At 53.9% G+C, this 23,134-nt stretch overlaps 1 protein-coding gene across 2 annotated transcripts in view; it reads left to right on the top strand.

Annotated features, from left to right (window-relative positions):
* Nucleotides 1–44: 44 nt before the first annotated feature.
* The window catches only part of LOC129127300 (mitochondrial Rho GTPase 2), a 50,784-nt gene continuing 27,694 nt past the window's right edge, over nucleotides 45–23,134 (top strand). The window contains exons 1-26 of one of the 2 annotated variants that reach the window (XM_054643833.2): nucleotides 45–786; nucleotides 869–1,045; nucleotides 1,325–1,442; nucleotides 2,018–2,188; nucleotides 3,345–3,468; nucleotides 3,779–3,846; nucleotides 3,941–4,047; nucleotides 5,130–5,351; nucleotides 6,008–6,076; nucleotides 7,470–7,580; nucleotides 7,665–7,810; nucleotides 8,041–8,098; nucleotides 9,295–9,413; nucleotides 9,822–9,977; nucleotides 12,820–12,947; nucleotides 15,254–15,370; nucleotides 16,260–16,495; nucleotides 17,223–17,362; nucleotides 17,885–18,015; nucleotides 19,657–19,787; nucleotides 20,157–20,318; nucleotides 20,594–20,722; nucleotides 21,233–21,366; nucleotides 21,447–21,484; nucleotides 21,876–21,995; nucleotides 22,390–22,569. In XM_054643833.2, coding sequence (XP_054499808.2) covers nucleotides 676–786; nucleotides 869–1,045; nucleotides 1,325–1,442; nucleotides 2,018–2,188; nucleotides 3,345–3,468; nucleotides 3,779–3,846; nucleotides 3,941–4,047; nucleotides 5,130–5,351; nucleotides 6,008–6,076; nucleotides 7,470–7,580; nucleotides 7,665–7,810; nucleotides 8,041–8,098; nucleotides 9,295–9,413; nucleotides 9,822–9,977; nucleotides 12,820–12,947; nucleotides 15,254–15,370; nucleotides 16,260–16,495; nucleotides 17,223–17,362; nucleotides 17,885–18,015; nucleotides 19,657–19,787; nucleotides 20,157–20,318; nucleotides 20,594–20,722; nucleotides 21,233–21,366; nucleotides 21,447–21,484; nucleotides 21,876–21,995; nucleotides 22,390–22,569 — 3,403 coding nt within the window. In that variant the 5' untranslated portion in view covers nucleotides 45–675. The remainder of the gene's footprint in view (nucleotides 787–868; nucleotides 1,046–1,324; nucleotides 1,443–2,017; nucleotides 2,189–3,344; nucleotides 3,469–3,778; nucleotides 3,847–3,940; nucleotides 4,048–5,129; nucleotides 5,352–6,007; nucleotides 6,077–7,469; nucleotides 7,581–7,664; nucleotides 7,811–8,040; nucleotides 8,099–9,294; nucleotides 9,414–9,821; nucleotides 9,978–12,819; nucleotides 12,948–15,253; nucleotides 15,371–16,259; nucleotides 16,496–17,222; nucleotides 17,363–17,884; nucleotides 18,016–19,656; nucleotides 19,788–20,156; nucleotides 20,319–20,593; nucleotides 20,723–21,232; nucleotides 21,367–21,446; nucleotides 21,485–21,875; nucleotides 21,996–22,389; nucleotides 22,570–23,134) is intronic. The other variant, XM_054643838.2, reaches the window with a different exon arrangement.

Below are 23,134 nucleotides of genomic sequence, written 5' to 3' on the forward strand. Positions count from 1 at the left end.
GGGGTACCGGGGTGAGGGGCCTGTGCGTTTGGAGAGTGGCGGTAACAGGGATGTCACTCGGGCTGGGTTGGTTGGATTCGGGTTCGGGGTCCTCACTGGGGCTGGGGCTCGGGGCACTGTCACTGGGCAGGGGGTACCGGCGGGGCAGCGAGCACAGGGGTGTTGCTGGATCCGGGGGGCTGCATCGTCACTGGGCATGGGGGCTCTGGACATGGATGTAACAGGGTGCCACCAGGGATGGGGAGGCGTGGAATGTGGAGATACTGGGCTGTCATGGGGGGGAGGACGCAGAACATAGGGTTCCATGAGCAGGTCTGTCACCATGCTCGGGGCACAGGGACAGCGCCGAGGCAGCAGGGTCAGGGGATGTGGTGGGGATGTCATTGGGCCTGGAGGAGCTCAGGACTTGGAGGTTCCAGGGGTGTTCCTGGGGCTGGAGGGGCCTGGAGGAGGGGAGAAATGGGATTCTCAGCAGGACTCTGGGCCTTGGGGGTGTCACTAGGGCTGGGGGGAATTGTGGTAAAGAGGTAATGAGGCCATCACCAGGCTTGTATCATGAGATTGAAACGGGCTGGGGAGACTCAGGACGTGTAGACAGTGAGGTGCCAATGGGGCAGGGGACCTGGGGGCATAGAGGGGTCAGTGGGGTGTGTCCAGGCTGGGGTTCCATCCCCCATGATCCCGGTGCTGGCAGCCTGGCAGCGTCCCTACCTGAACATCTTCAAGCACTTCCGTGTGGAGGAGTGGAAGCGCTCTGCCAAGGAGGGGGACGTGGCCGCCCTCACGGTAACGGGGCCACCATGGGGCAGGGGGCACTGCCAGGGGTGGGCAGTGCTGACCCACCCCCATCCTTCCCTGGTTTCCAAAGGACACGAGGATGAAGGGAACAATCTACCGGATCCGAGGCTCCAACCCAGCCAGCAGCTACCTGCAGCTGCCCCGGGCAGGGACGCAGTCCCTGGGGCTCACAGGGCGTTACCTCTACCTGCTCTTCAGGCCCCTGCCCCGCAAGCACTTCCTCGTGCACCTGGATGTCACCACCGAGGTCTGTGACACGGGGTGGCCTCTTACACTGCCATCACGGCTGATTGAAGCACTGGGGGTGGCAGCTTGGGGGCTGCAGGACATGGCTGCTCTTTGCTGCTGGTGGGTCACTCTGGCCTGGAGGTGGTTTCCATCCTGGTGGCATCTCTGCCGGGGCCAGGGGACATGCAGGGACAGGAGACAGGGCCACATGCCTCCTCCTCTGCAGCACTTCCCTGCTGAAGCCACCAGGGTGACTAAAGCTCTGTGTGTGTGTGTGTGTGTTTGTGTATCTTCCCAGGAAAACCAGGTGGTTCGCATCTCCTTCTCCAACCTCTTCAAGGAATTCAAATCCTCGGCCACCTGGCTCCAGTTCCCCTTTGTCTGCGGGGCAGCCAGCGAGGGCACGGCCCGGCGGGGTGAGGAGCTGGGGCTGGGCTGGCACACCACCACCAGAACTAATTGTTAGAAAGTAAATTGAGTTCTCAAGTTGGCTCAGTGTGTTTGAAGAGAAGCTGTGGCTGTCTCATCCCTGGGATGGTCCAAGGCCAGGTTGGATGGGGCATGGAGCAAGCTGGGCTGGTGGAAGGTGTCCCTGCCTATGGCAGGGGATGGAATGAGATGGGTTTAAAGGTTGTCCCTCCCAACCCAAACCATTCCAGGATTTTTTGATAACAGTGGTTGGCCTGAGCAGGAGCCCCTCTGCAGCCAGGTCAGAGCTGTAGCTCCTGGTTGGGCTGTTCCCCATCCCTGTTCTCCCAAACAGTGGGGTGCAGTGCCAGGCCAGGCATGAGCCCATGGAGGTGAGGGGATGCCTGTCTGTCCTTCCCCACCCCTGAGCCTACAAGACATGTTTTCCCACCTCCCACTTGGCACAGGCCTGGGGGGAATCTTGCCTGGTAAATGCTTCATTCTGAGCCCTGTGACCCCTGTGTCTCCTGTCCAGCAAGGTCTCTGTCTGTAGCCTCTTTCCCAGCATCCCTCTTGTCCCCAGGTGTCCCTGGAGCAGCCCCGGCTGACGCACGCTGGACGTGCCTGGTGTTGGACCTGCCCTCCATCCTGGCTCTGTACCTGGCCCGCAGCTACAGCCACCTCAGGGGGGTCAAACTCTGCTGCAACCTGCTCGTGAAAAACCTCTGCACCAGCGACCTGCTCTTCGAGCCAGGTGAGGAGCCCAGAGCCTGGGCTGGCCTCTGCTTCCTCCTGAGACTCCAGCCCAGCCTGGGGGGAGCCCGTGGGGGCTCAGAGCTGAGTTTGCAGCCCTGGCAGAGCTCTGGTGCTCTATGATGTGAACAGAAAGGGCAAAATACTTGGTAAAGTGTTAAATTTCCACACAGGCAGGGACACCTTTCACTGTCCCAGGCTGCTCCAAGCCCTGTCCAGCCTGGCCTTGGGCACTGCCAGGGATGCAGGGGCAGCCACAGCTGCTCTGGGCACCCTGTGCCAGGGCCTGCCCACCCTGCCAGGGAACAATTCCTAATTTCCAATATCCCATCCATCCCTGCCCTCTGGTAGTTTGAAACCATTTGCCTTTGTCCTGTTCCTCCAGGCCCTTGTCCAAAGTCCCTCCCCTCCTCTCTTGGAGCCCCTTTAGGCACTGGAAGGGAATACAGACTCCCAAACTCTGGAGGAAAGTGTCCTCTCACTTTTCCAGCTGTAAAAGTGAATGAAAAGAGCAAAGTTAAATATCTTTCTAAGGTTAGAAATTTTTTCAGGGGTAAAAATGAAAGGTGTCATCAAGCTTCACTTCTGCAAGACTTGTGCTTTTATCTGCTGGAAGAGCCTGTGCTTTTTTTTGGGTCAAAAATCTTCCAACCTGCTTTTTTTATCCACCTGCTCAGTGTGGCAGAGGTACTTTGGTCAAATCCTTTGTTTTCTCTCTTTCCTTTTTCGTGCTGGAATTCTGTCTGAACTGCCTGGCCTGCTGGGAAGCATCAGTGAGGAAGAAGTTATAGGGGCTGCTTTGAAATTCCTGAAACTTACTGTAGCTTTCCTGAAACCTTTTTCACTTTCCTAAATTTAAAAATTCATGGAGAAAATAAGAAAAATGGGCATTGAGCTTTAAGAGAAATCATATGAATCTTGAGCCTGGGGGTTTATAACTGAGATCCAAGGGTTTTTGCTCTGGGCTCTTCTTTGGAGGTTGAGAGTTACAGGAATACACCTGTGAAATGTGGGTTTGTTGCAAACCTCAGGCTTGTGCTCTTTGTTTCTCTGGTGGGAAGTGGTGTGTGTGCCTGTATCCCTCAGGGAGTGGGATTTCAGGCAGCTCCCTGGGCTTGGGGAGCTCAGTGTGTGTGTGTGTGTCCCTGTCCTGCCAGGTGTGCCATTGGCCAGGGCCCGCCTGAGTGACCTGTCCTGCCGTGGGGTGGCTCCCATGCCCCGGGAATTTGCCTTCCCTGTGCCCAAGGGGGAGAGGTGGCATGACCTCTATGACTACATCAGGTATGGCTGCTCCCACCCCACTGCAGCTCCCAGACCTCTCTGTGCCCCTGGGAGGGGCAGGATGGGCAGTGCCACTTGAGGAATGGGCTGGGGTTTGGTCCCCCCACTTCCAGCATTTAGGTGTTGGTAACAAAGACACCCTTAGTGCCATCTGCCTTTGGTACCCCTGTGTTTGGAGGACCATGAGGCACAAGGGGAGGGATCTTATGACAGCAAAGAGGCCTCTGTGCCAGGCTGAGGTGCCAGGTGATACTGCCAGGTGCCAATGCAGTATCCCAGTGACACGGTGCCTTCCTCTGGTTCTGCTCAGGTTCCCATCTGAGGGGGCTAAGCTGCTGCACCACTCCATCCAGAAGAGCTTCCCACATCCTGTGGCAGGTGGGAATGCTGGGGACGGCAGCCAAGGCTGTGCCAGCCCCGTTGGGTGCCCTGGGTTTCCAAAAGAGCTGGACCTGCTCCTTGTGTTGCCCAGGTGACCGAGTCCTGGAGGAGCCTGGCCACCCACCGACCCAGCTGGTGACACACTCCAGAGCAGCCTGTGACCTGCCCCTTGTCCAGCAGATAAGCAGTCCCAAAGCTGTAAGTGCACCTTGGAGGCTGCAGCTCCTTCCTTCCTGCTTCCCATGGACCTTCTCCCTGTGTCTTAATTTAAGAGGTAGAAGCTGCTTGTTGTCGTTGGCAGCTGCTCCAGGCACGGTCTGGTGACCACAGCCCTGCAGTGACTGCCTGGGGGTGCAGTGTGGTGCAGCACAGAGACAGGAGATGTGCCAAGTACCTTGGAATCTCCAGACATCCATCTTCCCTGTCTCTGTGGAGGCAGCAGATCGGTGTGTCAGATCAGTTATAGATAAGGCAGTGAGGTGTGGAGACCAAGGAATGTGAGCAGTGCCCTGAGGGAGCAGAGCAGGGTGTGGAGCTGGCATTGCTGGGGCTGCAGGCAGCTGCCCTCAGCTTGGTTTTCCCTTCCCCACTGGGGTGATGTGAGAGCTGGGGTCCAGGCTGGCTTACCCAGTGTGGTGGGGGGTGTTGGCAAGCCATCCTCATGCTGTGGAGAAGGAGAAACAGGAGCACAACTTCTCTTGTTAGAGGGTGTCCAAAGGATGGCTGGGAGGGTGGTGAGGGGTCTGGAGGGGAAGGATAAGAGGTACAGCAGCCACTTGGTTTAAGCAGATGGAGAAAAAGAGACTGAGGTCAGACCTTGTCAGGGGCTGCAGCTCCTCCCAAGGGACAGCTCTGATCTCTGCTCCCTGTGACAGGGACAGGACCCAGGGAATGGCTGGAGCTGTGTCAGGGCAGGTTTTAGTGGATATTAGATAAAGGTTCTTCCACCAGAGGGTGGTTGGGGGCACTGACCAGTCTCCCCAGGGAAGTGGTCCAAACCTGCCAGAGCTCCAGGAGCATTTGGACAAGGCTCTGGTTTGCTGTTTGGAGGAGATGAACTGTGCACAGACAATTCTGGGGGTGTAAGGAGAGGGCTGGTTAACAACCTGGCCAAGCCAGGTACCCACAGGGCTGCTCTCCCTGCAGATTTTTTCCTCCTTGTGTGTGTTGCTACGGAGAGCCCTCAGGACAGCTGTGGGTGTCTCCCTGTTCTGCCCCTGGGCAGGTGGAGGGCCCTGGGAGGAGAACTGAGCTCTGTCTGGGGCTTTGCTCATTCTCAGGTGCCACGTCGGTGTCCTGTGAGCACAAAAAGCATCCCTAAGGTTCACCTGGCAGTCCCAGGGCCTGGGGGAGCTGTGCCTGCTGGAGAGCCCGTGCTGGAGGAGAAGCTGCACAGTGCAGGGGACACGAGGCAGCCACTGCCACTCAGTGCTGGTGGCATCCATGTCTATGCTCATCAGAGGAGGGGACAGACAACCCGAGCTGTCCCTGGCTCAGAGGAGGTGTGTGAAATTCTGGAGGGTCACAAGGTGGCTTTGGGGTGGTTATGTCTAATGAAGGGAAAGAGGGAACACAAGGTTCATGCTGGGGTTTCAGTTAAACACATGGAGTCCAAAAGATGCAGAGGAGCAGTTCTTGCCACTAGCACCCTCCTTGCCTTGACAGAGGGACCCTGTGTTCAAATGTGCTGACCTTAAGCCTCAGGTTTGCCCAGGTGTGTACAGGAAGGGCTCTGGCCCTTTTGCCATCCCACAGGTGAATCCCAGCCTGCAGGACAGCCCTGGAAGTGTCCAAGGCCAGGCTGGACAGGGCTTGGAGCAACCTGGGCAGGTGGAAGGTGTCCCTGCCCGTGGCCAGGGGGTGGAAGTGGGTGGACTTTTAGGTCCCTTCCAGCCCAAACCAGTCTGGGATTGTCACAGTGGCCCCAGGGCGTCACTGGGGCTGGATGGGAGAGCTGCTTAACTCAGAAACCCCAGCTCCTCCTGCTGCCAGCTCTGACTCTGCCAGGTTAAATGCTTTCAAGTTGTCCCCTCTGACAGGAGAAACCCAAAGCTGCCTCTGTGTTTCAGAGATCCAAGCACTGAGGCTGGGGTGCCCATGGAGGGTGGACCCCAGCCTGGCTCTGAGCATGATGGTGCTGTCTGGTTTTCTTTTCCAGGGGCTTGTGCCAGATCCCATCCTGAAGCTGAGAACAATTATTGGCTTTGGAGGCTGCAGCACCAAATGGGTCAGTGGCTTGGGTGATCTGGGGAGTTGATCTGTCACTGTGTGGCCAGGATATGGATGTTTTGGAGGTGTGAAATGCAGCTGAGTGTGGCACTGCTTGATGTGGAAAATGATCCCAAAGTGGGTGAGCCTGAGCATCTATGAGAACTGCTCTGCTGTTAGGATGGTGAACTTAAAATTATGGGGCCCATTAGACAGAATTATAGGATGAAAAAGCCCTCTAAGGACATCAGTTCCAGCTGGTTTTCCCAGGATTCCCAGGCTTTCCACTGACCCATGTCCTCAAGCACCACATGTCTTTTAAATCCCTCCAGGGATGGTGACTCCACCACTGCCCTGGGCAGCTGTGCCAGTGCCTGACAACCCTTTCTGTGAAGAGGTTTTCCCAATATTCAGTCTAAACTTTCCCTGGCAAAACTTGAGGCCATTTTCCTTCTTCCCTGGGAGCAGAGGCTGACCCTCACCTGGCTGCCCCCTCCTGTCAGGGAGTTGTGGAGACTCAGAAGGTCCAGCCTGAGGGCCCCCCAGCTGCTTCTCATCAGACTTGTGCTCCAGACCCTTCACTAAATTCCACTTCTTTTTAACACGTTAAAACTGGTGCTGCTTTGTTGGAGGCTGGAAAGGAAGGGTTGTGATTTGGACTGTTTCTGTGGCACACTGAGCCTTGCCTGTGGTCTGTGTTAGGGAAAAGGAAGGGTTGGTTTGCTTCAGTCAGTTCAAGGCTCTGCCAGCAATGTCGTTTTCCTTGGATCTGCTGTTCAGTGCTAGGGAAGGGACCTTTAAGCCCATCCCATTCCATCCCCTGCCACGGGCAGGGCCAACTCCCACTGGCCCAGGTTCTTCCACACCCCATCCAACCCAGCCTTAGACACTTCCAGGGCTGGGGAAGAACTGTGCCTAGGCTGTTCTGGGGCAGTTCTGGAGCTGTGTCCTGATATATGGTCTGTTCGAGCTAGGTCTCATAAGCTTTTGGAGATTTATATCACACCCAAGACAGCTCAGCTACCTTAGAAGGCATAAAATCAGCAGGATGGCTTCTGTGGTAGTGTTGGAAACAGAAAAGTTTTTAGAAAAGGCAAAATAACAAACTCTTTACAGAGAAAAACCCAGCCAGGTGCAAGAGGTTCTTGCCCCTGGTAAAACACCTCACAAAAGCCATTAGTTCCTTTGTTGTCTTCTTTTTCTAGTAAATTGTTCAGGTGGGACTTTTTGGCTCCTATCCAGTTGGCTGTCCTTAAGTTTGAGGTGAAGTCCCCCAGGTCCTATGAGGTGTCTTTACCTAATTGAGGAGAGAAACTTCTGGGCTTTTTTCCTTTTTAAGGAGACAGAGGATAGTTTTGTCAGTCCCTCAGGGGGGCACATTCCCACAGTGTCCCCCTGTGTCGGTGCTGCAGGCCCTGTGGACGCGGGACAGCACGGCCGTGGTGTACCCCTGCCACGCCGTCATCGTGGCCCTGCTCCTCCAGACTGGCGAGCAGAGGTTCTTCCTTGGCCACACAGACAAGGTGAGTGAGAAGCCCTGGCAGCCCTGCTCCATCCCTGTGGTGCCCCTGGGCTCTGTGGGCTCCTGTGTGGCCGTGTCCCCGCAGGTGGCAGCGCTGGCCTTCAGCGGGAGCGGCTCCGTGCTGGCCTCGGCGCAGGCCGGGCCCCGCGGCCTCGGCCGCCTCTGGGACTTCCCCACGGGAACCTGCCTGTGCCTCTTCAAAACCCACCTGCAGGCCCTCGTGTCCCTCAGGTGGGTGCTCAGCATTGCAGCACAGCAGCTGTTCCTAGGGTGAATTACAGCTGCCTGTGTTTGTCACCAAACCTGCTGGCAGCTGGCCTGCATGTGCTGCCAGCTCTGTGCTGAGTTTATCCCTCAGCTCTTGCTGTGTTCCCATCCCCACTGCTTGTCCCCTTTTATGCCCTGTGAGGATGAACCCAGGGTACAAGGGGCTGTTTTTCACCAGGTCTCTCTTCCTGCAGCTTTTCCCACAGTGGAGCTGTTCTGTGTGGTGTGGGGAAGGACGTGCACAACAAAACGGTGAGAGCTGACACAGGCTGGGAGGTTTCCCTGGGAGAGCTGTCCTCCCAGATTCTGTAGTTATTTTCCAGGCAAACCTCTGCTCTCAGTTTTCCTAGACATGTTCTTGGGGGACATCCCTTTCTCATTAGCTGCCTAGAGAATACTTTCCCTCTGCCTGATGCTTGTGGGTGTTCCTCAGCTGCAAGTGAACAAATCCTTTTGGAAGCAGCTGGAGAGACCTGCTGGGCTTGTGCTTTGGGGCTCTTCTGTCCCTGGAGTGGTCTCAGCTAGGACCCAGGCAGGGTGATGGGATTATAGCTTTATTTTAATAGCATTTAGGGCAAGATGTGAGGTGAAATCTTCCAGCTCCAGGCATCACTGTGGGAAGGGATGCCAGGCACTGGAGCTGCCACCCAGCTTTGTAGCTGGGGATGACGCAGATCCCACGTGGAGCAGTCAAAAATAAACTTGTTCCATGGGACTGGGGGTTTTGTTTTGTCAGTGGAACTGTTTTTTATCCTTTTGTGACGACCATCAGCAATTAGCTGTGCCATCACTAAGTGAAGGAAAAGCCACACAGTGCTCTGTGTTTTTCCCAGCACGTGGCAGTGTTCTGTGATCCGTGTGGGAGCTGGGGAGGTGGGATCAGTGGGGTGAATGCTGGGTGGGAGAATGGGGGTGCTGGGGGAGTATCTCCCCCAGGGTGATGCCTCAGCCCATGCCAGGCTCTGAGGTGATGCTGGGTTTGGTTTTAACACTGTGCTGGAATGCAGAGCATCCTCCAGCATTTCTGTTTGCTTTGGGCAGAGGGTTTGACTCTTGCCCCTGGTGATGGGCACTGAGGGCACACAGACCTGTCCTGAGCAGTGGGCACGTGCTGCCTCCTGCTCCCTCAGCCCTGGGACAACTCCTGTATCCCAGCAGGCAGAGTTCCCACTGCTCTGTGGATTTTCTCTCCAAGTCTGAGCCCTGTTGCCAGGCAGCCCTGGGATTTAGAACCTCTAATTATGGATTGCAGAAAAGGATATTGCCATGAAGCTTTGCAAAGCTGTTGGACTGTCCTAAACCCTCTGTGCAATGGGTTTTATTTCCCTGTTCCCTGTTCCAGCTCTGTTATCAATACTTTGTGCCCAGCTCTGGAGCAGCTGTGGGATGAAAAACTCATGTGCTGCCAAGGTTTTGAGCAGCTCTCCCATCATATGTTCTTGCTTCAGATGGTGGTGGTGTGGAACACTGCTCAGGTGACCCGTGGTGGAGGCATGACTGTGCTGGCCAGAGCACACACAGATGTGGACATCCAGGCTATGAAGATTGCTTTCTTTGATGATACCAGGTAGTGTGCCATGAAAAGAAATTGAAAGTATTGATTCTTAGATACTGGGAAGGAATTGTTCCCTGTGAGGGTGGGCAGGCCCTGGCACAGGGTGCCCAGAGCAGCTGTGGCTGTACCATATGTGGAAGTGTCCCAAGGCCAGGCTGGGCAGGGCATGGAACACCCTGGGACAGTGGAAGGTGTCCCTGCCATGGCAGGGGTGGAATGAGATGAGCTTTAAAGTCCCTTCACCCCAAACCCCTTTTATTTGATAACTCTGGCATGGCTGGGGGGGAACTGTGCTGCTGCAGCCATCTGGTTGCCATTCCTGCTCTCAGTCCTTGCTGTCAGCGGCCCTTGGGACACTGCCCTTCCCTCAGGGGCCTGGGGAGCCCTGCCCTGATGCTCAGGCCGTGTCTCCCTGCACAGGATGGTGTCGTGTGGCCAGGACAACATCAGGCTGTGGCGAGTGCGGAGCGGGGCCCTGCGCTCATGTCCCGTCCCCCTGGGCGAGTACCACGCCCTGGAGTTCACTGACCTGGCCTTCGAGGAGGGGCTCCAGCAGGAGCCAGAGGACCGTGCACTGTAAGGGGCTGTAACATGTGTGTGCCCTGTGAGGGGCTGTGTGTGTGTGTGTGTGTGTGTGTGTGTGTGCCCTGTGAGGGGCTCTGTGTGTGTGTGTGCACTGTAAGGGGCTGTAACGTGTGTGTGCCCTGTGAGGGGCTGTGTGTGTGCCCTGTGAGGGGCTCTGTGTGTGTGTGTGTGTGTGTGTGTGTGTGCCCTGTGAGGGGCTCTGTGTGTGTGTGTGCACTGTAAGGGGCTGTAACGTGTGTGTGCCCTGTGAGGGGCTGTGTGTGTGCCCTGTGAGGGGCTCTGTGTGTGTGTGTGTGTGTGTGTGTGTGTGCCCTGTGAGGGGCTCTGTGTGTGTGTGTCCTGTGAGGGGCTCTGTGTGTGTGTGCCCTGTGAGGGGCTGTGTGTGTGTGTGTGTGCCCTGTGAGGGGCTCTGTGTGTGTGTGTGTGTGTGCCCTGTGAGGGGCTGTGTGTGTGTGTGTGTGTGTGTGCCCTGTGAGGGGCTGTGTGTGTGTGTGTGTGCCCTGTGAGGGGCTCTGTGTGTGTGTGTGTGTGTGTGTGTGCCCTGTGAGGGGCTGTGTGTGTGTGCCCTGTGAGGGGCTCTGTGTGTGTGTGTGCCCTGTGAGGGGCTGTGTGTCTGTGCTCTGTGTGTGCCCTGTGAGGGGCTCTGTGTGTGTGTGTGCCCTGTGAGGGGCTGTGTGTGTGTGTGTGCCCTGTGAGGGGCTCTGTGTGTGTGTGTGCCCTGTGAGGGGCTGTGTGTGTGTGTGTGTGTGTGTGTGCCCTGTGAGGGGCTGTGTGTCTGTGCTCTGTGTGTGCTATAAGGGCCTGTGTGCACTTTGAGGGGCTGTGTTGTGATGGTTTGTTAACTGATCTCAGAGTACAAAAAACAACACAGAGGGGATTTCAGTATTAATCAAAACAAATGCACCTTTATTGAATGCCCACAGCAAATGCCATAGAAGGATTGGAAAGGAGAATAAAGGATAGTGAGAGAAAGAGGGGAAGGGGTATAGCTACCAATGGAGAGATGAAATCCTCGTGGTCTGGCCAGTAGATTTGTCTTGTGACATCAGGGAGAATCTCAAAGTCTTGGTTAACTCAGGGATCTTTATAGTCCTCTGCGAAGGGGGGAACAGGTAAAAGACAAATGGAGAATGAGTCTATTGAAAATGGGTACAGACAGTCCATGTTCCTAAACAGGGTAAGTCTGTCTCAGCAGTGAGCAGGACCCATTGTTTCAGGGCTGGTTTCTTGGTCCAGCAAACACACCTGCAGGCAACACTTGGCAAACTTCTTGCTTCAGTCAGGCCAACCCCCCCGTGTCAGAATTATGGGGGTCTCAGTCTTTGGGAGGGGCTTCAATCTCCATCCATCATGGTGGTCATGAGGCAGATGAGGGATTTTCCATTACCAAAGTTACCCCAGAAGGTTCATTTGGCCAGGAGGTGGGGAAGTTCATGGGCTGTTGTGATGAGTGGGTATCAAGCTGCTCCTTGCCAGCCCCTGCCCAAAGCAGCACCATTGCAGCACTGCAAACACAGCTGCAAACAATCACTGGGTGAGCATCCACCTCAGCCAGGCCAGAACTCCAGCCAGGGCCCTCAGGGTCTTGGTTGGTCGGGATGGACACAGAGATCTCTGCAGCCAGGTCAGGAACTTGGGGTTCATTGCAAAGGGCCTGGGGGCAGGGCCCTGCTGGGAGCTGCCAGCCACAGCTCAGAGCAGGCCCCAGAGAAGAGAGGGGCAGAGAGGATGAGAGGGTAAGAGAGTAAGAGAGCGAGGTTCCCATTACAATACAATAAATCTTCTGTGTTGAATATTCTAATTCTCACTAACCAATCTAGTACAAGATACAAATCCTATAGCATTTCCATACAGCCTATAAGAATCATTACATTACCATACTGGGTTACATTTTAAACCCTATAAACTCCTCTTTGCACCCCTTCTGCCAAGCTGTAGAGTCTGCTCTGACCCTTGGAGCTGTCTGCAGGCAGAGGGTGCTGTTCCATCAAAAGGGGATCACCTTCAGCTGGCCACACTGTTGTTTTCCCATTGTTCAGTAACTGAGGTATCTCAAAGCTTGCTTTCATTTCAATCTTGCTTGTAGTTTCTATATTCTCAAAATCTTTTGCCAGGCAATCATATTTATAAGGCTTTCCTGTTTCATCTTCCCCAACACACTTCAGACTGTCTCTTACAGCCTGTCACTGTCACCTGCCCAGGCAGCCCAGAGGAGGGAGCTCTGCAGCTCTCCCTGTTAGCATTCTCCTTCCCCCTCCATCACGGTGCTTTGCTGGGCTTCTCCCTCAAAATACAGCTGCCCTCTGGAGCTGGGAGAGGCTCTCCCCACTTAGCACATGTCACCTCCCAAAAGGGCTTTGGCTGCTCACAGAACAGCCTCTTTCCTCTTGCCATGCTCTGTTGTGCCATATTTAGTGACTCTCTCCCCACCTGAAGCTCTCTGTTGGATTCCTGGGTCAGCGGGAGGAGCCTGGCACACATCCTCTTGCATACAGACACACACTTTGTTGTTTTATTTTAATCATCAAAGCCAGACCTTTGTTGCCACCCCATGTTGTCCCACAAAGGCAGAGCTGTCAGCTCAGCCAGCCTGTGGCAGAAGGAGGCTCCTTTCTGGAGTTTATGGCAAGCTTTTAGCTCTTTTGCTAATTTCTATTCCAAAGGGTCAGGAAACTAAATAGGAAGCTCTGACTTCTTTGGAGGTGTGTGGAACACTTGGACACCTCGTTGACCTCTTATATTACTTGTGAGCCAGGATTGCTTTACACAAACAAGGTAAACCAAGGTGGTTTTTTACTAAAAGCAAATCTCTCCTGTTTTTTTTTTTTCACAGCTATGTGTGCAGCAGGAGTGGCCACGTGCTGGAGGTGGACTACAAGAACGTCTGTGTGCGGAGTGCACGGCGCCTGCTGCCTGCACAGCCCCGGGAGGACGGGCAGGAGCAGGCAGGGAGCAGCTCAGGTGGGAGCAGGAACGGGCAGGGAGCAGCTCAGGTGGGAGCAGGAATGGGCAGGGAGCAGCTCAGGTGGGAGCAGGAGCAGGCAGGGAACAGCTCAGGTGGGAACAGGAGCAAGCAGGGAACAGGAGCAGGCAGGGAACAGCTCAGGTGGGAGCAGGAACGGGCAGGGAGCAGCTCAAGTGGGAGCAGGAGCAGGCAGGGAACAGCTCAGGTGGGAGCAGGAGCAGGCAGGACACAGGTCAGGTGGGAGCAGGAGCAAGCAGGGAACAGGAGCAGGTAAGGAGCAGCTCAGATGGGAGCAGGAACAGGCAGGGAGCAGCTCAGGTGGGAGCAGGAATGGGCAGGGAGCAGCTCAGGTGGGAGCAGGAGCAGGCAGGGAACAGCTCAGGTGGGAGCAGGAGCAGACAGGGAACAGCTCAGGTGGGAGCAGGAGCAGACAGGGAACAGCTCAGGTGGGAGCAGGAATGGGCAGGGAGCAGCTCAGGTGGGAGCAGGAGCAGACAGGGAACAGCTCAGGTGGGAGCAGGAGCAGGCAGGGAACAGCTCAGGTGGGAGCAGGAGCAGGCAGGGAACAGCTCAGGTGGGAGCAGGAGCAGACAGGGAACAGCTCAGGTGGGAGCAGGAACGGGCAGGGAACAGCTCAGGTGGGAGCAGGAACGGGCAGGGAGCAGCTCAGGTGGGAGCAGGAGCAGGCAGGGAACAGCTCAGGTGGGAGCAGGAGCGGGCAGGAAACAGCTCAGGTGGGAGAAGGAGCAGCTCAGGTGGGAGAAGGAGCAGCTCAGGTGGGAACAGGAGCAGCTCAGGTGGGAGCAGGAGCGGGCAGGGAACAGCTCAGGTGGGAACAGGAGCAGCTCAGGTGGGAGCAGGAGCAAGCAGGGAACAGGAGCAGGCAGGGAACAGCTCAGGTGGGAGCAGGAGCGGGCAGGGAACAGCTCAGGTGGGAACAGGAACGGGCAGGGAGCAGCTCAGGTGGGAACAGGAGCAGCTCAGGTGGGAACAGGAGCAGACAGGGAGCAGCTCAGGTGGGAACAGGAGCGGGCAGGAAACAGCTCAGGTGGGAACAGGAGCAGCTCAGGTGGGAGCAGGAGCAGGCAGGGAAAGGGAGACCAAGAACCAGTGACCACCTCCACCACCATGGGGGTCAGAAACCTGCTCAAACCAACCAGCTCTTTACCTACTGCTGAAGGATTATTTTGGGGTTGTTTAGATCATTGCTATTTGTCTCTTAAGGACTGCAAATAATCTCCCTTAGTACAGCAAAGTATCGTTTTAAGAAAGATTTTAGCATTTTAAATGCTGATTGCACTTTCAGAGAAACACTACTTTTAGAAACATGAGACAAGGTCTTCATTTGCTGATGAGAGGCTTAATGGAGAGATGGAAAAAGAACTAAGATTAACAAAAAAGATGAATTTGGGGATTTTTTCATTATTCAGCTGCTGCAGAGTGTTCGGGGAATCTTTGTTTCTCTACATTAAGTAGACCAACTTTCAGCTCTTCCATTAATTTGAGCAGCAGGAAGAATTCACTTTCAAGTGTGATTGCTCTGGTATCTTAAAACTTAGTGCATAGTTTGCTTTGGCAAATTGAGCTAATTAATCTATAATGTGGCCTTTGAGAGGTGTGCAACTGCAGTTCCCACTTCACGGGCAAGAAAGGGCCCAAGAGGAGATGAAACAAAGTCCTTGGTGCCTCCTGGTCTCAGTGCTGGCTCTGACTTATGGCCTTTACACCTGAATTTAGGTTGGATATTGGGGAAAATTTCTTGACTGAAAGTGTGGTAAGGCATTGTAACAAGCTGCCCATTCTGTCCATGGAAATGTTCAAAGGGCCTGTGGTGGCACCTGACTGTGGCACCTGGGGACATGGGCTGGTGGGGGGATAATGGTTGGGCTCAATGATGTTTTCCAACCTTAATGATGCTATGAATCAAAAAGTCCCAGTCTGTGGATCTGTATCTCCCTTCTGCAGAGAGGCTTTGGGTCAGGGCAGTGAAAGGTTTGTACCTCAGGCAGTTAATCTGGCATATCCTTTGCTACAGGATTCTGTTTGAGGCAAAAATATGGCAGAGGTGGGAATCTTCTGTGCCTGGCAAGAGTTTCACAATCATCAAGAGGAGTTCGGAGCCCTGAGAAGGGCTGCCTGAGACCCTTCAGCCTGTTTTGCCAGTCACTGTGGGGTTCCTACATCCTCCTCAGGCTCAGCTGGGTGTGGGTGGACTACCAGCCTCAGCTCTTGCATGGGCCCCTGTCAGGTTGAGTTTTCTTGTTTCACCTGTATAAGGAGCTGTTGTTTTTTGGGTTTCCAGGCCCTGGGATTGCTATAAACAGTATCAGCATGTCCTTGACCTTCTGTGCCACGGGATCAGAGGATGGCTATGTGAGGCTGTGGCTACTGGACTTCTCAGCTGCTGTCCTAGAGGCAGGTGAGTAGAGGTGGGAGTGGAGCTTCTGAGCTCCACATGTCCTGCTGCAGATCCAGAGCTGCACTGCCACAGCTCCCACAGCAATCCCTGTGAGTCAGGGCTGTGTGACGTGTGCTGCCTCCAGGGCTGACTGCCTTGGAAGTCCTCAGTGGCAATTATTCATGTTTATTCTTGTAAGTCATAGGAGAAAGGCAGGATCTCCTGGGAGAGAACAGACCTTCCATCTTGATTCCTGTCCCCTTCTAGCCATGGCTCATCTGTCCATGAAAAATTAGGGGAGAAGTTGAGCAGTCCTTGATTGCTTTTGAAACAATCAACTTTACAGCAGAGCCCAGGGATGTTAGGAAGGGCAGAGACTACTCTCTCTAATCTGTCACAACTCACACCTGCAAGCATTCAGTCTTTGAGTCGTGGGCATTGCTTTCCTAAATGTGGGTCTGTGTCACAGGCATGTTTTATGGAAAATCCTTTCCTTAGGATTTTTTTTTCTCCTGAGAAGCTGAGAGGCCTCAGAAACAAAATGTAAACATTGATTATCTGCTGCTGTGGAATGCAACAGGTGGATCTTTGATTGGTCCATGTTGCCTGTTTCTAATTAATGCCCAATCACAGTCCAGCTGTCTGGACTGTCTTGGTCAGTCACAAGCCTTTGTTATCATTCCTTTTCTATTCTTAGCCAGCCTTCTGATGAAATCCTTTCCTCTATTCTTTTAGTATACTTTTAATATAGTATATATCATAAAATAATAAATCAAGCCTTCTGAAACATGGAGTCAGATCCTCATCTCTTCCCTCATCCTAAGACCCTGTGAACACTGCCACGGGTCTGCAGCTGTGTTCCAGCTGCTCCTTTCCCAGTGGATTAATTGACTCCTTTATCTTTCCCCAGAGCATGAGGCTTCAGTGAGTTCTGTCTGCATCAGCCCAGATGGCCACAAAGTCCTGTCCACGACAGCTGCTGGGAGCCTGGGCTACCTGGATGTGCAGGCCCGGGACTACAACACGGTGATGCGCTCCCACGGGGGCTCCGTGCTGGGCTTCTCCCTGCAGGGCACGGGGGAGCAGATGGCAACAGTGTCCCAGGACAGCACCATCCGAGTGTGGGACCTCGCCTCCAGGCAGCAGGTGGGTGACACAAGAGGCAGGGGGTGTCTATCAAAGCCCCACAGTTCAGGAACCCTCCCTGAAGTGTGAGGGGTAACCACAGGCAAGAGACCCTTTGGAAGTACAGGGTTCTGAGGTTGTGGAATTCACATTCTCTGAACCTGAAAGAAGCAGAGAAAAGAATGATCAAAACAATTCTTATCTCATTGGCTGCTCCTGTGTTATGCCAAAGTAAAATACAATATAGAATTGTTTACCCAAAGTGATGGTGGTTTGTTTCCTTGGCCTGTCAGGGCCAAGTGTGTGTGCAGACTGTTGGTCAGCAGACAGTCACAAAATTCTAAGCAGTTGAGCTAAATACTTGTATAAATTCAGTTTAATGTTATATAGTATAATATAATATAAAATAATATAGTATAATAAAGTGATTAATTAACCTTCTAATAAGATAAAGTCCTCCTCTTCATTCCTCCCAGATGTCAGGCAAAAATATCACTGATAATGAGGTATTGTTGGACACAACTATTTCCCTTTCCTCCATCTTTTGAAGATTGCTTTTTAGCACAAACCTTAACACCCAAGGGCTTTATCTGAGTGCCCAAAGACCCAGGACTTCAGTGGGTCTTGGATCCATCCAGGCAGGAGCAGGGACATGCTCATGGTGCAGACGTGAGGCTGATCAGTTGTTGGGTCCAGCTGCAGCTCCAGTCCTCTCCAGCTTCATGCCTGTGGTGTCTCTTCCCTGCAGCTGTATGACTTCTCAGCTGCAGAGGAAACTCCCTGTACTGTGGCCTTCCACCCCTTCTGGAAGATGCTGGCCTGTGGCTTTGACAGTGGGGTGGTGAGGATCTTCAACCTGGCTGCCTCTGACCTCCTGCTGGAGCACAAGTGAGTGAAGTGGGAGCTCCACGGGGTCTGACTGGGTGTCCTGGTGATGAGACAGCCACAGTGACACTCATGGAGCTCCACAAGCCTCAGGTCCCAGCTGGGTGGGCTTGGGGCAGGTCCCACTGTGCCAAGGCTCCGGGTGGTGAAAGCCCAAGCTGTGAAAGCCATGAGGGCTTTCATTGTGACTTCCCAGTGGACAGCAGTAGGAAGGAGCTTGTCCTAGAGAGCAGCTGGGCAGGGAGCCCTTGTGAGCCTCAGTGTGGGGTTTGGAGGATGCTCCAAAGGGAGAAGGAGCAGGTTCCATCCAGGCTGGAGCCTGCACTCACTGCTTGGTTTTCTGACAAGTCAGAGTGTTGCTTGTCCTGGGCTGCTACAGGGGTGAGCACAGCAGGGTCCTGCTCTGTTCCTGGTTAATTTATCCTCTTGGGTTCTTCACTATGTTACACTCAACATCACCACTGTTCCCTCTGTCTGTGATTCCTTCTTCTCTTCCCTTTTTCCATGTTTTCTGCTCCCTTTCAGGCAGCACCGCACCGCGGTCACCGGGCTGACCTTCTCTCCAGATGGCAATTTCATGTTCAGCTCCTGCTTGCAGGGAACTCTGGCTCTGTACAGACTTGTGACACAGAAAATCCAGGTTCTGAGAGTCCTGGGTAAGACTCTGGGGTTGGGATTTCCTTTCTTCTTTTTCTGTATTAGCACAGACATCCTGACACCAGAGCCAGCCCAAGCTCAGCCTGCTTGGAGTGATATTTCCCAATGAACCTTCTGAGCTTTGGCATTTCCCCCTGCTCTGGGCATTGCTGAGGCACCTCCAGTCCTGGGGGCAGTTCTGGGCCCATCACAAGACAGACACTGAGGGGCTGGAGCTTGTCCAGGGAAGGGAACAGAGCTGGGGAGGGGCTGGAGCACCAGGAGAGGCTGAGGGAGCTGGAAAGGGGCTGAGCCTGGAGAAAAGGAGGCTCAGGGGGGCCCTTGTGGCTCTGCACAGCTCCTGACAGGAGGGGACAGCCAGGGGGGTCAGGCTGTGCTCCCAGGGAACAGGGACAGGAAAAGGGAGAAATGGCCTCAAATTGTGCCAGGGGAGGTTTAGATTTGATCATGGGAAAATTCCTTCATGAAAGGGTGGTCAGGCACTGGCACAGCTGCCCGGGGCAGTGGTAGAGTCACCATCCCTGCAAGGATTTAACAGATGTGGATGTGGCACCTGGGAACACATTTTAGTGGATTTGATGATCTTAGAGGGCTTTCCCAACCTCAATGATTCTGTGATTTCTGTTTGTACCTTCTGTGTGAGCAAACCCCAGTGACTGCCAGCACTCCCCTACCTGTTCAAATCCTCTCATCCTGCTGGTCTGATGATTTCATTAATGTGCTGGGATCACAGAGATTTATCCATGCCCAAGCCCTGACTCTTTTCATTCTGTACATGTGCAATTTAATTTGTTTGAAGTGGATTGTTGCCCTAATCCTGCCTGCAGCAGAGCTGCTCTGTGCTGGTGAATGGAGCTGGTGGAGAGCTGGAGGCAAGGCAGGGGCAAGGCAGTTTGGAAAAATTAGTGTCACATTTAATGTACACTTTGGAAATGAGTTGTGACAGCACAAGCTTGAGCAGGGAAAGGGAACTCTGATTTTTATACAGTGTAATACTGCACAAAGAGGAGGAACCTGCCCCAGGAGGTGTGCAGGATAAGAAACAGGGGTTGAAGGAATCAGGGAATTCATCTAAAATCACCCAGGTTTGGTGTCAGTGCTGCAGCTGGACCTTCACATGGTGCCTCTGCTCTGAAGCTGTGTTTGCTGCCTGGTCACGTTCCAGGGACAGAACAGTGGAATTATGGTCATGGAATAAATACAGAGAATTGCTGTAATTTCTGTGATTTTCAGACCTCTGGCTCTCTCTGCCCTGTGGACTGACATCACTGTGGTGGTGTTGAGCACTGACCTCATTCTACTCTGGGTTCAGACACCCAGGCTGCAGCTGAGATCTCACAGAGCTCCTCATCACAGCCTCTTGTAACACTACAAAATAAGCCCTAAAATCAATTTTATTCCTTTGACTTTGTTCTGCTCTCCTTGAAAACACTGCATGTTCACTCAGGCAACAAGCTGTGCATCTCAACTTTGTTTTTGAGGTGCTTCACTGCACATCCTGGGTGCGTAAATAAAATTTGTAGCATCTCCTACAGCACAGGTTGCTTTTTTCTCAAGCTGCAGGAGAAGCTGCAGCTGCTGCTGAGCAGCACCATCAGGGTGGGCTTTGCTGCTCCTCACTGTCTTGCTGTGTCCCCCAGGCAATGTGGTGGCCCGGGATGCTGGCAGTGGCGTGGACACTCTGGTGGTCAGTGGGGACAGTCGCCTGCTGGCCTTCGTGGGGCCCTCCAAGTACGTGGTGACAGTGATGGAGGCCTGCTCACTCGATGAGGTACCCAGCAGAGTCCCCTCACTCCTGGGGATAAGGCTGTCCCCTGGAAACCCCACAGGCAGCAGCCAGGGAGCTGGATCAGGGCTGACAGTGAGCTCCCTGTTTTCCCTTCTGTGAGACAGAAATAACAAGTTCAAGGTTTCTTCTCCTGTGCCTTCATTCTCTACTAGAAAGATAATTTGGGAGGTGCTGTGGAGGCTGTCAGCTCTCACCTGTCTCTTGACCTGCTCTCCTGGGCATTGTCTGCACCTGCAGCCCCTCATTAAATGGGAAGGGAAGGGTCCAGGGGGCTCCATAGCTTTGTGTTAGGAGCGCGGGAGCAATCCTGAGGCTCCTGCAGTGGTTCTTCAGTGGCTTTTTGTTCCACAGCTGCTGAGGGTGGACATCAGCATCCTGGACCTGCACAGCACCATCTTGGACTCTGCAGTGAAGGTCTGCTTTGGTCCTGTGCCTCAGGGAGAGCTCCTGGTATCCACTTCTTCCAATAAAATCCTTGTGCTTGATGCAAAAACCGGACGGCTGGTGCGAGAGGTAGGACACTGAAATTCATCCACCAGGTCTCCTCTGGGGGCTGGGCACTTCTTGTCTCTCTGGGAGGTTAAATGAGAGAAAACACCTCCTGGAGCTCACAGGCTTCAAAGAAACACAAATGAGAAGCCTGCAGCTGTCCCAGTGTGCTCGTGCTCAGGGTGAGCCTGAGCTTGTCCTTGTTTTCCACACTGTCACACTACTGTTCTCTTGCTGAAGTGTAAATAAAGATATAAACCAGCTCAGCTAAGGCTGCTGGTGCCATTTCTTGTCCTCAGGTGTCCCCTGTGCACAAGCTGAGCTGTTCCTCCTTGGCACTGAGCAAGGATGGCCAGTACCTGCTCACTGCTGGTGACAAGGTCATCAAAGTGTGGGACTACAGGATGCGCTTCAACATCAACTTCCAGGTACTGCCCACCCAGGGGGGGAAGGGGGTGGTGCTGCATTGCTGAATCCCCAGAGAGCAGCAAATGGGCTCTGTATGACCTGGCCCAGTGACCCCAGTCCCAGTTTGCCCATCAGAGAAATGCAGCCTGGATCCCACACTGTAACAGTGCCCGGCAGTGGGCACAGGCTGGGGCTGCCAGAGCACCCCAGTGAGAGCCTCTGCAATGGACAGAGGTAGGTGATAGCTCTGTGTTAGGGACAGAGAGAGAAAATGGGGAGGAAAATCGTTCATCCAAAGCTTCAGAGATAGGATAAGATTTTGGACTCTTCAGCTTTTGCTTCCTTCCCCGAGTGTGTTGGAGGTCGGCCCTGGGTTGATCAGCCCACAGGTGTGAGAACTGTAGGTATGATAGATCCTCTACTGGACCTTCTGCTGAGGCCTGTAGACCCTGGCTGGGCAGGACAGAGTGGAGTGACCCCATCCTGACAGGACAGGTGGTGATGGGGATTCAAGGCCTGCTCTCTCCCAGGTGTTCATTGGGCACTCAGAGCCTGTGCACCAGGTCGCCTTCACCCCAAACCAAGAGCACGTCATCAGCATTGGGGATGCCATCTTCCTCTGGGATTTCCTAGCTCCACCTCCAGTCAAGGCATCCCCAGGCAGGTAATGGTGCTGGCAGTGCCTGTCTGTGTCCCCTGTCCGTGCCCCATCCCTGTGTGACTCCAGTCTCCTCCCCTCCCCAGGGCTCATTCCCCCGCGTCCACTCTGGTGCTGAGCTCAGGTGAGTTTGCCTCTTCCCATGAGTTGTGCTGGCAGCTTTTCCAGAGGGATTTGGGGGGATGGTTCCTTCCCTGAGGGGGTCATGTAGTGGGGGGCAAACCAGCTAATTAGCCTTGAAGGACAATCTCAAATTAATTGACAGCACTCCTCAGTCTGCCTAGGTGGGGATGTTCTGAGCAGAGCCACTCTGGGCTTTCTGGTAGATTTTCAGCTTTTGCCTTCTGTCTTTCTCTGCCTCCATCTCCTCTGTCTTCTTTCTCTCTCTGTCCCTCTCTTTCTTAAAACACAGAGAAGTGGCTTCTATGGAAGCTGGAAAGCTGAGGTGTCACCATCCAGAAGGATGAGAGGAACATGGGCTGAAGGAAGTGACACCAAGCCCTTTTCTTTCCCAGAGAGCAGCTCTGAGAAGCCCAAGGATGGCTCTGAGACCCCTCGGCAGACAGTGCCTGTTCCATTGCTGTCCTCCCCACCGTGTCTGGATATCAGCTCTGTCCACCCAGCAGGGTTTCAAAGTAAGAGGAACTCCTTGCAAAAAAGGGAAAAATTAACCTTGTTTTAGGAAAAACTTGCCTATTTCAGCAGCATCCTTGGAGCCATCCCTACCTGTGACCCATTCTGGCAGACCAGTCTGCAATTCCTTCCCCTAAGCTGGGCTTGACTGGGGTTCAGCACCCCTTTATCCTCTGCTCTCCTCCACATACTGAAGTGCTGGCACAGCCTCTCTGACTGTGCTAAACCCTTGTTGGTCATTCCTATAGGAATTGTCTGCTTTGCCCTCCAGCCTAACAGCTGAGCTGTTCCACAGAGCAGGGGAGTGACACTGCCAGAAGTCAAAGGGTCAGGCACACCTGAAGTGGTCCTGAAGGACATGGGTGGCTCCATCTTCCCACTGATTTCTCTCCCCAGGTATTTCCTCTGAGTCGGACAGGGAGGAGGAAGCAGAACTGCCAGGCAGCTGCAGGAAGGTGACAAATGAGCACAGAGATGCCTCAGTCATTGTGGTGGAATCAGATGGGAATGAGGAGCCTGTTGTGAGGCCCAAAGTGAGGCAGGACAGCTCGAGGTCTCCTGAAAAAACAACAAACGGTAAATCGGGGGAATTGCCAGTTTGTACAGAGCTGCAGGCCTGCATGGCAGCTTGGTCTATCCCCCAAAACCAAAGAAAGAACATGATTATTATTATTATTCTGGGGCAGAGAGACCCAGACACGTGCTCTGAGCTGTGAGGTAAAAGGCTGCAATGTGTTCCTTAGGAGTTTTCCCTTGGCCATGACCTTCCAAGGGCACTCAGTATTGAGGAAGACTCACTTTGATCCCTAAAACTGCTCGTTTTTCTGGCTCTTTCCCTGCTGCTGCTTCTGGGCACACCAGAAGCCTGCCTTCAGCTTGGAGCCAGTATCATCTCTGAGTGGCATGTCCCATTAAATCCAGCTGCAATTAAAGCTCCCAATGGCTCTATTAATAGCTGCACAGCCTGGGAGCTGCAGTGGTGTGTGGCAGCCTGCCAGGAGCAGGCAGCTGCCAGTGCTCAGCCCCTGCAGGACTTGTTGGAAAGCCTCAGGATAAAACTGCCCCCAGTGCTCCTGTGACAGTGCTGGAGCTGTGGGGCTCGTGGCTTCACAGGCATCCCAGAGCATGAGGTGTGGCTGTC

This window comes from Agelaius phoeniceus, chromosome 16 (assembly GCF_051311805.1).
Source record: "Agelaius phoeniceus isolate bAgePho1 chromosome 16, bAgePho1.hap1, whole genome shotgun sequence".
NCBI classification, from domain to species: Eukaryota; Metazoa; Chordata; class Aves; order Passeriformes; family Icteridae; genus Agelaius; species Agelaius phoeniceus.